Source organism: Pristiophorus japonicus, chromosome 31, assembly GCF_044704955.1.
Source record: "Pristiophorus japonicus isolate sPriJap1 chromosome 31, sPriJap1.hap1, whole genome shotgun sequence".
Lineage (NCBI taxonomy): Eukaryota > Metazoa > Chordata > Chondrichthyes > Pristiophoridae > Pristiophorus > Pristiophorus japonicus.
Window position 1 is genome coordinate 3,980,348 of NC_092007.1, and position 14,130 is coordinate 3,994,477.

General features: G+C 46.2%; 1 protein-coding gene across 1 annotated transcript; it reads right to left on the reverse strand.

The window, feature by feature from the left end:
* Positions 1-2,289: 2,289 nt before the first annotated feature.
* LOC139240304 (chemerin-like receptor 1) lies at positions 2,290-3,210 on the reverse strand. The gene has a single exon (XM_070868766.1). It carries the CDS (start codon positions 3,208-3,210, stop codon positions 2,290-2,292), a length of 921 nt encoding a protein of 306 aa, XP_070724867.1.
* Between the last annotated feature and the right edge of the window lie 10,920 nt (positions 3,211-14,130).

Here is a 14,130-nt window from a genome sequence, read left to right on the forward strand (position 1 = left end):
GTAGTTGAGGCCAATTCACTAAATATATTCAAAAGGGAGTTAGATGAAGTCCTTATTACTCGGGGGATCAAGGGGTATGGCGTGAAAGCAGGAAGGGGGTACTGAAGTTTCATGTTCAGCCATGAACTCATTGAATGGCGGTGCAGGCTAGAAGGGCTGAATGGCCTGCTCCTGCACCTATTTTCTATGTTTCTATGTTTCTAAATGTAGCTTTGGAATTTTAACATTTGAAAATCCAATACACATTTAAATGTTACAAATGGTGGGGTGGCGCAGGGACCAGTGCTGGGGCCTCAACTATTTATAATATATATTAATGACTTTGATGAAGGGACCGACAGTACTGTTGCCAAGTTTGATGAAGATACAAAGATCGGTGGGAAAGCAAGTGGGAGGAGGACGCAATAATCTGCAAAAATATAGACAGGCTAAGTGAGTGGGTAAACATTTACAGATGGAGTATAATATGTTAAATGTGAGGTTATCCACCTTGGTGAGAAAAATAAAAAAGAAAATTATTATTTAAATGGGGAGAAATTACAAAATGCTGTGGTACAGAGGGATCTGGGATCCTTGTACATTAAACACAAAGTTATCATGCAGGTACCGCAAGCAATCAAGAATGCAAATGCAATGTTGGCCTTTAATGCAAGCGGGATAGAGTATAAAAGCAGGGAATTCCTGTTACAACTGTACAGGGTATTGGTGAGGCCGTACCTTAAGTCCTGCGTACAATTTTGGTCTCCTTATTTAGGGAAGGATACACTTGCATTGGAGGCAGTTCAGAGGAGGTTCACTAGGTTGCCTCCTGAGATGAAGTGGTTGAATTGTCAAGAAAGCCCTGTACTCATTAGAGTTTAGAAGAAGGAGTGGTGATCTTTTTGGAAAATATAAGATATTTAGGGGGCTCGACAAGGTAGATGTAGAGAGTATCTTTCCCCCTCGTGGGGGAATCAGGAATGAGGGGCCATAGTTTCTGAATAAGGTGTCTCCCATTTAAAACTAAGTTGAGGAGGAATTGATTCTCCCAGAGGGTTGTAAATCTAGGGAATTCTCTGCTCCACAGAGCTGTGGAAGCTCGGTCTTTGAATATAGATTGGAAATAGACAGATTGTTCAGCAGTAATGGAGCGATATAGGGAGCGGGCAGGGAAGTGGAGTTCAGGCCAAGATCAGATCAGCCATGATATTGAATGGCGGAGCAGGTTCGAGCGACCAAATGGCCGACTCCTGCTTCTATTTCTTATGATCTTTTTAATTTTTCATTAAGGAGGGCAAAGTGTTATATAGTGCTCCACCTGGTGGACTACTGCGGTATTGCAACTCCTCCTGGATAACAATAAAAGAGTCATGTGACAAGTCACATGATGCCTGTTTCCAGCAAGACCCATCTTGTGCAATGCGTGTGTTAGTGATGTCATAAAGAACATTTCGCAGTTTTAGTCTGTAAAATTTATATCCTTTCTCTACATTTTACAGAGATGGACGTGTGAAACAAAAACAACACACTCACCCCTATCCAGCGGTTATTTTTACTCAGAATAAGCGAAAGAAATACAACCAATCACAATTGAATCAAATGCACAATAATTTCTAAATGTTAACCTGCACTGACCAATCCCATTGAAGTACTTAACAGTAAAAAAAATGCCTATTTCCTCAGGGATTACAATGCAAAGACTCTCACACATGACCTAACTCCAGCCTTAGTCAGCAATTGGAAATTAACCCCCCTGATTCTCTTGGTGATTGACCAGGTCACCTCTCACATCGACTGCAGCGCTGACCTCAGGTGTTACAGCCATCATTTACTGCTTTCCTGGATATCTGACCACCGTGTATTTAATTATCTATTTCTAAAACAAAGGGATAGACTTTCATCATAATTAGGCCTTTCATTCTCTTCTCTTCACAGTTCCCAGACAATACCTGTGAGAACTATCTCTTTGCATCTGTGAGATGTCAAAATACACGAGAAAGACCTTTGAAGTCACAGAGCCTTTTGGGTCACTCAAAATTGTTTTCCGCCATCTTGGAGCAGTTTGCAAGCACAGTTATTAGCAGAAAATGAGCCCAACAATGCAGTAGTGTTATAGAGGCTGCAGATTAGCAACACTGAATCTTTGTCTGAACCATTCCAGTACTTTTGAGTATTTCTGACTCTACCACCCTTTCAAAATCCAACCACCCCCTGGGTGAAGAAATGACTCCTCAAATTCCCTCTACACCTCCTACAAATTTCTTTGCGTTGATTCGCCCTGGGTAATGACCCGTTGAAGCGACTTCTTGATCAAGTCTCTAAAGTCCTGCCACATGAAATGTAGAGGACGGGGTTGATGCAGCTGTTGATGCAGGCCAGGCTGTAGCTGATCGGGACCAGGGGCCAAGGCCCGTCATACGGGTGGAACAGCACGAGGATAGAAATGACGTGGTAGGGCGCCCAGCAGAGGAGGAAAGCCTGGATGATGGCGGCCATGACTCTGAAGGCATTGCTGCCACTGGGCGCCAAAAGGTCCCACCTTAGCCGCAGCCCGATGATGGAGCAGCTGATGACGATGACCAGCAATGGGAGGAGGAAGCTGAGGAGGAAGTGGGCGAGTGTCAGCGCTCGTTTCCATGGGTATCTAAAGCTCTCCACCCGCTCGCCTTCCAGCAGGTACTGGGTGGAGCACTGCGTCGTGTTACCTTGGGCTACCAATTGTTGGAAGACAAATGATGGTGCACTGCTGATGGCAGCCGTTATCCACACACCCAGGCTGAGCAGAGCAGCCAGCCGTGGGCCGCGGTGGTTCCGGGACCAGATGGGCAGCACCACCGAGACACAGCGATCCATGCTGATGGCGGCCAGCGTGAAGATGCTGGCATGCAGACAGAGCGCCACCACCCCATAGGTGAGCTTGCAGAACATCCGGCCAAGGGGCCAGTTGATGTCCAGGGCGATATAGGTGATGAAGAGTGGGAGCAGCAGACAGAAGGTGAAATCGCCATCAGCGAGGCTCAGCAACCAGACTGTGTTGGCCGACTTCTTCAGCTTGAAATCGGTGGCCCAAATGACCAGCCCATTGCCCCACACGCCCAGGAAGCACGTGACGATTAAGATCACCATGATGAAGGTGTGCATCGCTCGCTTCATGCTAAAGAAGTCTTCAGTCACCGACACATCATGAGGAACCTCGCTGGAGTTGGTCAGCTGAAAATCCTCGGGCTCCATTTCAGATGTCTCACCTGAAGAGATGGAGAGAGAAAGAGAGATAGAGGGAGTGGGAGAGAGAGAGAGAGAGAGGGAGTCAGAGAGATAGAGGGAGAGTGAAAAGGAGGGAGAGAGACAAAGGGAAAAAGAGGATGATTGAGAGAGAACAGGAGAGAGAGAGAGAGAGAGAGAGCGGGAGAGAGAGAGTGAGAGGGAGCGAGAGAGAGAGACACCAAGAGTGAGAGAGAGGGGAGGGGACGGGCGGGTGTGAGCGAGAGAAATGGAGTGAGGGAGAGAGAAAGGGAAGAGTCCATCAGTGTTGACCCCAGTACTGCAACCACAGAGATTAGCAAGTTAATTGAACTTGAAATGAAATTCCGGCCACATATCTGCAGCATAACTAAGGCCGCGTATTTCCATCTCCATAACATCGCATGTCTCTGCCCCGGCCTCAGCTCATCCACAGCAGAAACCCTCGTTGACTCCTTTGTCATCTCCAGAATTAACTATTCCAAAGCACTCCTGGCCGGCCTCCCATCTTCCCCCCGCCATAAAAATCAGCTCGTCCAAAACTCTGCTGCCCACAGAGACGTGGTTACAAGGTGACCAGGACTGGGAATTAAATATTAAGCTATATCTGACAATCTGGAAGAACACAGACAGGAAAACGAGGTGGTGTAGCTCTACTCATAAAGGATGGAATCACTGTAATAGCGAGGAATGATATTGGCTCAAATGATAAGGATGTTGAAAGAGTTTGGGTGGAGATAAGGAATAATAAGTGGAAAATGTCACTGGTAGAAATAGTCTATAGGCCCCCTAACAGTAGCAACTCTGTTGTCGGAGTATAAACCAGGAAATAGTGAGGGCTTGTAAAAAGGGAACAGCAATAATCATGGGTGCGTTTAATCTCCAGATTGATTGGACAAATCAAATTGGTCAGGGCTGCCTTGAGGAAGAGTTCATAGAGTGCATAAGGGGTGGGTTCCTTGAGGAGTATGTAATGGAACCAACCAAGGGGGAGGCTATCTTGCATCTGGTCCTGTGTAATGAGGCAGTATTAATAATGCATCTCCTAGTAAAGGATCGCCTTGGAATGAGTGATCATACCATGTTTGAATTTCAAATTCAGATGAAGCATGAGAAAGTTGGATCTCAAAACAGAATACGAAGCTTAAATAAAGGAGACTATGTAGGTTGTAGGTCAGAGTAGACTAAAGTGGTCTGGGAACATAGATTAAAGTGTAGGACGGTTGATGAACAGTGGCATATATATAAGGAGATATTCTCGCAAGAAACATATATTCCAGTGAGGAGAAAAGGGTGTAAAAGAAAAGATAGCCATCTATGGCTAACTAAAGAAATAAAGGATGGAATCCAATTAAAAACAAGGGCATACAAAGTAACCAAAATTAGTGGGAGGACAGAAGTTTGGATGCTTTTAAAAGCCAGGGAAGAATAATTAAAAAAAATGATAAAGAAAGGGATGGAAGACTATGAATGTAAACTAGCACGAAATATAAAAACAGATAGCAAGAATTTCTATCGGTATATAAAAAGGAAAAGAGTGGTTAAAGTAAATGTTGGTCCCTTAGAGAACGAGAATGGGGAATTAGTAATGGGGAACATGGAGCTGGCAGAAACTCTCACACATATTTTGTATCAATTTTTACGGTAGAGGACACAAACAATATCCCAACAATGGATAGTCAAGGGGCTGTAGGGTGGAGGAACTTAACACAATCACAATCACTAACGAGGTGGTACTCAATAAGATAATGAGACTAAAGGCAGATAAATTCCCTCAACCTGATGGCTTGCATCCTAGGGACTTAAGAGAAGTAGTAGCAGGGATATTGGATGCATTTGTTGTAATTTACAAAAATTCTCTGGATTGTGAGGAGGTCCCAGCAGTTTGGAATACTGCAAATGTAACGTCCCAATTTAAAAAAGGAGGAAAGCAAAAAGCAGGAATCTATAGACCAGTTAGCCTAACATCTGTCGTTGGGAAAATGTTGGAGTCCATTATTAAAGAAGCAGTATCAGGACATTTGGAAAAGCATGATTCAGTCTGGTAGGGATTTATGAAGGGGAAATTATGTTTGACAAATTTGCTGGAATTCTTTGAGGATGTAACGAACAGGGTGGATCAAGTGGAACCAATGGCTGTGGTGTATTTGGACTTCCAGAACACATTTGACCAGGTGCCACATAAAAGGTTACTGCACAAGATAAAAGTTCACAGTGTTGGGGATAATATTTCCACAGCGATAGAGGATTGGCTAACTAACAGAAAACAGAGCATCGGGATAAATGGTTCATTCTCGGCTTGGCAATCAGTAACTAGTGAGGGGCTAGAGGGATCAGTGATGGGACCCCAACTATTTGCAATCTATATTAACGACTTGGAAGAAGGAACCGACTGTAACATAGTCAAGTTTGCTGACAATACAAAAATGGGAGTAAAAGCAATCTGTGAGGAGAACACAAAAATCTGCAAAAGGACCTAGACAGGCTAAATGAGTTGGCACACATTTTGCAGATCGAGAATAATGTTGGAAAGTGTGAGGTCATGCAATTTAGCAGAGAAAATATCAAAGAGCAAGATATATTTTAAATGGAGAAAAATTGCAAAGTGCTGCAGTACAGCGGGACCTGGGGGTACATGTGCATGAAACACAAAAGTTTAGTATGCAGGTACAGCAAATGTTCAGGATTCCCAAAGGAATCTTGGCTTTTATTGCAAAAGGAATGGAGTATAAATGCAGGGAAGTCTTGGCACCGCTATACAGCCTAATGGTGAGGACACGTCTGCGTACGGTTTCTTTTCCTTATTTTCGAAAAGATATGCTTATTTGGAGGCAGTTCAGAGAAAGTTCACGAGATTGGTTCCAGTTATAAGGGTGTTGAATTACGATGAAAGGTTGAGGAGGTTGGGGATCTTCTCATTGGAATTTAGAAGAATGAGAGGTGATCTCATCAAAACATATAAAATTATGAGTGGGCTTGACAAGGTGGATGCAGAGAGGATGTTTCCACTGGTGGGGAGACCAGAACTATTGCACATGATCTTCGAATAAGGGGCCTCCCATTAAAACAAAGATGAGGAGAAATTTATTCTCTCAGAGGGTTGTAAATCTGTGGAATTCGCTGCTTCAGAGAGTTGTGGAAGCCGGGACATTGAGTACAATTCAGAGAGAGATAGGCAGCTGCGATTAAGTGGTTATTTGGAGCGGGCAGGGAAATGGACCTGAGTCCATGATCGGATCAGCCATAATAGTCTTAAATGAAGGAGCAGGCTCGAGGGGCTGTATATCCTACTCCTGCGCCTATTTCTTATGTTCATTTGTTCTTCTGTAATGTGCTCCTGGCCGGCTTTCCACCTTCCCCCATCTGTAATCATCAGCTCGGCCAAAACTCTGCTGCCCCCTGACCTCTGTCACACTGAGTCCTGCTCACCCATCTCCCACATGTTGCTCGGTGACCTTCATTGGCTCCCAGTACGGCAATGCCTCGATTTTAAAATTTTCAAAATTGTTTTCAAATCCCCCCGTGGCCTATGCCCCCTCCCAATCTCTGTAATCTCCGCCAAACCCACAACCCTCCGCAATCTCTGCGCTCCTCCAATTCTGCCCTCTTGTGCGTCCCCCGATTTCTACTGCTCCACCATTGGTGGCCAGGCCTTGAGCTGCCTGGGCCCCAAGCTTTGCAATTTCCTCCCTACACCTCTCCACCTCTCTCTATTCATTCAAGGCGCTCATTAAAACAGACCTCCTGGAGCTTTTGGTGATCTGCCCTAATATCTCCTTATGTGGCTCGAGGTAAAATTTTGTCTGATTGGCGCTCCTGTGAAATGCCTTCGGATGTTTTACTCCATTAAATGCACTGTATAATTTCAGTTGTTGATAATAAGAAGCATTGAAGGAAGCTCCAACTGTTCGATATCACCCACAAGTGAAGTTCACGTGTACCGCGCATGTCATGTGACTAACTCTACACATCAATGATGAATGCAGCTCTCCCTCAGTACAGCCCCTCCGACAGTGTGGCACTCCCTCAGTATTGGCCCTCCAACAGTGTGGCACTCCCTCAGTTTTGCCCCTGCGACAGTGCAGCACTCCCTCAGCACTGCCCCTTCAACTGTGCGGCACTCCCTCAGTATTGTCCCTCCGACAGTGCAGCACTCCCTCAGTACTGCCTCTCCAATAGTGCGGCGCACCCAGTACTGCCCCTCTGACAGCGCAGCACTCCCTCAGTTCTGCCCCTCTGATCGTTCAGCACTTCCTCAGTACTGTCCCTCCAACAGTGCGGCCCTCGCTCAGTACTGCCCGTCTGCCAGTGCAGCGCTCCCTCAGTAATGCCCCTCCAACAGTGCAGCACTGCCTCAGTACTGCCCCTTCGACTGTGCAGCGCTCAATCATGCACTATCCCTCCGACAGTGTGTTCCTCCTTCAGTACTGCCCCTCCGACGGTTCATTGATCTCTCAGTACTGCCCATCCAACTGTGCGGCGCTCCCTCAGTACCCCCTCCGACAGTGTGGCGCTCGCTCAGTACTGACCCTCCAAAAGTACGGCTCTACATCAGTATTGTCCCTCCAGCAGAGCAGAACCAAAGATTCATCACACATGGGTGAAGAAATTCCTCTTCATTTCAGTCCTAAATGTCCTAACCCTTATGATGAGAGTATGTCCCCTGCTTCTAGACCCTCGAGCCAGGGCAAAACAGCCTCTCAGCATCTACTCTTTCAATTCCCTTCAGAATCCTGCACGTTTCAATGTGATCACCGCTCATACTTTTAAACTCTTGAGAGTATACGTTCATTCTACTCAATCTCTCCTCAGAGGAGAACCCTCTCATCCCCAGCATGAATCTGGCACCCTATCTAACCCCGTGGCAATCATCAAAGTCGATGTTGTTCTGTAGAATTACCTGCGTCTGCGGGGCTCCTGGTGGAAGTGCGAGACGAACAGTGGCCGAGAGACACTGCTTGACTGACCTGCTGGTTTGAAATCGGAGATTTCTGCCTTCACATACTGCCTTCCTCTCCGATACAGACCAAAATATTTTGTTTCTCTGCCGATGGCCCGTGATATGATTGGGGAGATGATGGTGTCAGATTTTGTCTCGGCACTGCACAAACAGCAACTGATATTCAGATATTAGTCATTCTGTTTGGAGGCTGCAGTTTAGCAGCACTGACTAATACGCTGATACAACTGGCATGATGGTTATGGATAAATATTGGCCATGGCTCACGGGGGAGAACTCCGCTGCTCTTCTTCCAATAATTGGTGTGGGATCTTTTACATTCCAGCAGAAGAACAGACGGGGCTTTGGGGTTAACGTTTCTTCTGGAAGTCGGCCTCTCCGACAGTGCTGCACTCCTTCAGTACTGACCCTCCGACAGTGCGGCACTCCCTGCGTATTATCCCTCTGACAGTGCAGCACTCCCTCAGTACTGTCCCTCCGACAGTGCAGTTCTCCCTCAATACTGCCTCTCCGACAGTGCGGCCTCTCTCAGCTGAATGTCTGGCACTCGCTCTGTACTATCCCTCTGACAGTGCGGCTCTCCCTCAATACTGCCCCTCCGACAGTGCGGCCTCTCTCAGTACTGCTGTGCTGAAAGTCTGGCACTCCCTCTGTATTATCCCTCTGACAGTGCGGCTCTCCCTCAATACTGCCCCTCTGACAGTGCGGCCTCTCTCAGTACTGCCGTGCTGAAAGTCTGGCATTCCCTCTGTACTGTCCCACCGACAGTGCGGCGCTCCCTCTGTACTGTCCCTCTCACAGTGCGGCGCTCCCTCAGTAATGTGCCTCCAACTGTGTGGCACTAGCTCAGTACTGTCCCTCCAACAGTGGCTCTCCCTCACTACTTCCCCTCTGACAGTGCGCTGCTCCCTCAGTTCTGACCTGCCAACAGTGCGGTGCTCCCTCATGTAAGCCCCTCCGATATTGCCGTGCTCCCTCAGTACGGCCCCTCTGACAGTGAAGAACTCCCTCAGTACTGCACTTTGGTGTCAGCCTAGGTATTTGTGCTCAACTCTCTGCAGTGGCACTCAAACCCACGAGCTTCTGACTCGGAGGCGAGATTGCTACCCACAGAGCAACGGTTGACAGGGGACAAGCAGCAGAATGGATCGCAAGCCAGCTGCAAATCAATAAACAGAAAGTCGGGGTTAAGGGTAAGTTACTCAGACTGGCGTGAGGTGGAAAGTATTATTCCACGAGGATCGGTGTTGAGACCACTGCTGTTCACCATTTACACAATGAATTTGGACTCGGGAATCGGAGGTACAATGTCAATATTTGTGGACAACAGCAAATTGAGGTTTGTAGCTAACACAAGGGAAGAAGGCGACAATATACAAGTAGGCATGGATAAACTTGCAGTGTGTGCGTGTTATTGGCAAATGAGCTTCAATATCTATAAGTATGAGATAAGGAGGCCACACACTGTTTAGGTTATAAGAGTCTATAAATGTGGTAGAGGAAGTGAGAGATCTGGGGGTTACAGATTCACAAATCACTAAATGTAACGACGCAGGTTAATGAGGTCATAAAAAAGCAAACCCAATACTGGGGTTCATTTCTAGAGGGATAGATTGCAAAAGAAGAGAGTTGATGTTTAGTTTTCAGCTAACCTCGGTTAGACCACACTTGGAGCATTGCGCACAGTTCCGGTCTCCATATAGCTCGGTTGGACGACACTTGGAGTACCGTGCATAGTTATGCGCTCCGTATACCTTTGTTAGACCACACTTAGTGCATCGTGCACAGTTCTGGTCTCCTTAAAACTTGGTTAGATCACACTTGGAGAATTGTGCAAAGTTCTCCAGATTCCCTTGTTAGACCACATTGTGGAGCATTGTGCACAGATCGGGTCTTTATGTACTTTGGTTAGACCACACCTGGAGCACTGTGCACAGATCGGGTCTTTATGTACATTGCTTAGACCACACTTGGTGCATCGTGCAGGTTCTGGTCTCCATATACTTTGGTTAGTCCACACTTGGATAAATGTGCACAGTTCTGGTCTCCATATACCTTGCTGAGACCACATTTGGAGCACTGTGCATAGTTCTGGTCCGCATATACCCTATTTAGACAAACCTTGGAGCATATTGCACAGCTCTGGTCTCCATATACCTGGGTTTGACCACACTTGGAGCACCGTGCACAGTTCTGGTCTCCATTTACCTGGGTTAGACCACAATTGGTGCATTGTGCACAGGTCTGGTCTCCATATACCTTGGTTAGATCACACTTGGAGCACTGTGCACAGGTCTGGTCTCCATATACTTCGGTTGGACGACATTTGAAGTAACGTCCATAGTTCTGGTGTCCATATACCTTCATCAGGCCACACTTGGAGAATTGTGCGCAGTTCTGTTCTCCAGATACCCTGGTTAGACCACACCTGGAGCACTGTGCACAGGTCTGGTCTCTACGTACATTGGTTGGACTACACTTGGAGAACCATGCAGAGTTCTGGTACCCATATACCATGTTTAGTCCACACTTGGAGGACTGTGCGCCGTTCTGGTCTGCATAAAGTACGGTTAGACAACACTTGGAGCACTGTGCACAGTTCTGGTCTCCATATATGATTGTCACAAACAAAAAGAGATTTTCAAGTATGATACCAGAACTGAGAGGTTATATCAATGATGAAAGGCTGGGACTCTTTTCGATAGAAAAGAGAAGACTGATTGGTGACCTGATAGAGGCCTTTAACACCACTGGAATTCCCTCCCTAAACCTCGCCACCTCTGTCTCTCTCGTCCTTTAAGAGGCTCTTAAAAACCGACCTATTTAACCAAACTTTTTCTCACCTGTCCAAATATCCCCTTCTGTGGCTCGCTGTAAACGTTTGCCTGAATTATGCCTCTGTAAAGTGCCTTGGGATGATTTACTATGTTAAAGGCGCTATATAAATGCAAGCTGGGGTTGTTCTCTTTGGAGCAGAGAAGGGAGAGAGGAGATCGGATCGGATAGAGTGAGAGAAACTGTTCCCATTAGCGGAAGGGTCGAGAACCAGAGGATACACAGATTTAAGGTGATTGGCAGAAGAACCAAAGGCGACATGAGGAAAAACCTTTTTACCTAGCGAATGTTTAGAATCTGGAAATTGCTGCCTGAGAGGATGGTGGAGGCAGACTCAATTGTGGCTTTCAAAATGGGAATTGTTTAAGTACCCAAAGGAAAAACATTTGCAGGGCTCCGGGGAAAGGGCGGGGGAGCGGGAATCGGCATGGGCTTTACGGGCTGCAAACATTCTGTCATTCTATGAAGTTTGCAGGCACAGCATCTGTCGCCTGTTTTCTAAGATAATCTCCAACTTGCCCAATCACCTGCGATGATAAAGAACTTCCTCTTTCTTGAGCAGAGGCCACAGGTCCTGCAATGCTTCTGTGCTGAATTAAGAAATTGTGGCGAGAGAGGAGGATGATGAAATGAAGAGGCAGTGAAAGCCCAGGAGGAAGAGATGGCTGGGTGAGGTGAGGATGTAGGACGGAACAATAATGTGTAGGACCAGGGATTCAGTGATCAGGGGAAGAGGAGCTCGTAGAAAGAAAGGACTTGCATTTCTACAGCACCTTTCACGACCTCAAGATGTCCCAAAGCACTTCATGGCCAATGAAGAACTTTTACAAACCTGCTTACTGTCGTAATGTGGGAAATGCGACAGCCAATTCACAGCAAGCTCCCACAAACAGCAAGTTGATAAATGTGCAGGTCACATTTTTTGGTGATAATTTCATAAGAACGTAAGTAATAGGGGCAGGAGTAGGCCACTTGGCCCCTCGAGCCTGCTCCGTCATTTAATAAAATCATAGCTGATCTGATCATGCACTCAGCTCCAATTCCCTGCCCGCTCTCAGAACTCTTTACTCCCTTATCGTTCAAAAATTTCTCGATCTCCGCCTTAAATATATTCAAAACCCAGCCTCCACAGCTCTCTGGTGCAGAGATATCCATATATTTCCAACCCTCTGAGAGAAGAAATGTCACCTCATCTCAGTTTTAAATGGGCGGCCCCTTATTCTGAGGCTATGCCCCCAAGTTTTCGTTTCCTCTATGATTGAAAACATCCTGTCTGCATCCACCTAGTCGAGCCCCCTCAATTTCTTATACTTCAATCAGATCAGCTCTCATTCTTCTGAACTCCAATGTGTATAGGCCCAACCTACTCAACCTTTCATCATAAGTCAAACCCTTCATCCCAGGAATCAACTGAGTGAACCTTCTCTGAACAGCCTCCAATGCAAGTATATCCTTCCTTAAATATGGAGACCAAAACTGCGTGCAGTACTCCAGGTGTGGCCTTACCAACATCCTGTACAATTGTAGCTGGACATCTCTGCTTTTATACTCGATCCTCCTTGCAATAAAGGCCAATATTCCCTTTGCCTTCCTGAATGAACATGCCTAATTATAATCACTCAACCATCGGTGCCCGTTCCTTCAGCTACCGGGGCCCGAAGCGCATGAACTCACTCCCTAACCTTTCCGCCTATCTACCTCTCTTTCCTACTTTAAGACGCTCCTTAAAACCTACCTCTTTGAACAAGCTGTTGGTCACCTGCCTTAATTTCTTGTTTTGTGATTCGGTGTCAAATTTATCTGTTTGTCTGTAACACTGTTGTGAAGCGCCTTGGGATTCTTTACTAATTTAAATGCTCGATATAAATAAAAGTTATTATTCTACAGTTTTTCAGACTTAATTTGTAATATTTCTCTTTTAGATGAAATAGTTTCTCATATCAAGGGGTATCTAAGAGGGATGACCAGAGGGTATCTGAGAGGGATATCAATGTGTATCTATGAGGGATAGCTAGGGGTATCTGTCATGTATGTCACATTACTGTATATAACTGTATCTTACCATGCTATACATGACTGTAACTGGATATGACCTGTAACAATAAGAATACATTACCACCAGGGGTGCACTTGCAGGAGATACTCCATACCTGTCCCACTGAGGAATAGAAAGGGAGGTCTCAGGCAAGTGCAGCACTGGAGAGCTGTGAATTAAAGGTGCAGGTCCTGAGTGACGTTGACTTCAGCATGTGTCTCGTGTGAGTCAGTACATTAGAGTCAGGACTTAACAGTGGTGACGAGTTACGGGATCACAGAATCTACAGAATGGCTACCAACAGCTCAGATGTGAAATAAAATGCTGGAGACAATTGGGATGACGTTATAGAAAGGCTCCAGCAAAGCTTTGTGACCAAGGACTGGCTGGGCGACGATAAGGCAGACAAGAGAAGAGCCCATCTCTTGACCAGCTGTGACTCGAAAACATATGCTTTAATGAAAGACCTGCTTGCACCAGAGAAACTAGCAAGCACGTCGTTTGAAGAGTTGAGCGCACTGATGAGAGACCACCTGAAGCCAGCGAGCAGCCTACAAATGGCCAGACACAGGTTTTACAACTACAAACGCTGTGTGGGCCAAAGCATACCCGACTTCGTGGCGGAACTTAAGAGGCTGGCTAGTTCATGTGAGTTCCCCGATGAACTAAGGAGAGAAGTACTGAGAGACTATTTTATTGAAGGAATAGGCCACGCAGGCATATTCTGAAAGTTTGTAGAGACTAAGAACTTGAATCTAGAGGCAGCAGCACTGGTCACACAGACGTTCTTGGCAGGCGAAGAAGAAACGAGACTGAACTATACTTTGGGTATGACAACCAACGAGGCATTGGAACAAGGGGTTCACATTGTGAAACAAACCGCTAGCCCCAAACACAGACAAAGGCAGGATAGCAGGCCTTCAACAGCAGACTGTGGCGCCAGAAGCCATCAAAGTCAATGCCACATGAATGGCTGATCACACTTCATCAACCCACAATGCGAGCAATCAATAAAAGATTGAGAGAAGCTCAAGGGAGATCAGCCAGACTGAGCTCATCCTTCGGAAACAATGGAAACGGT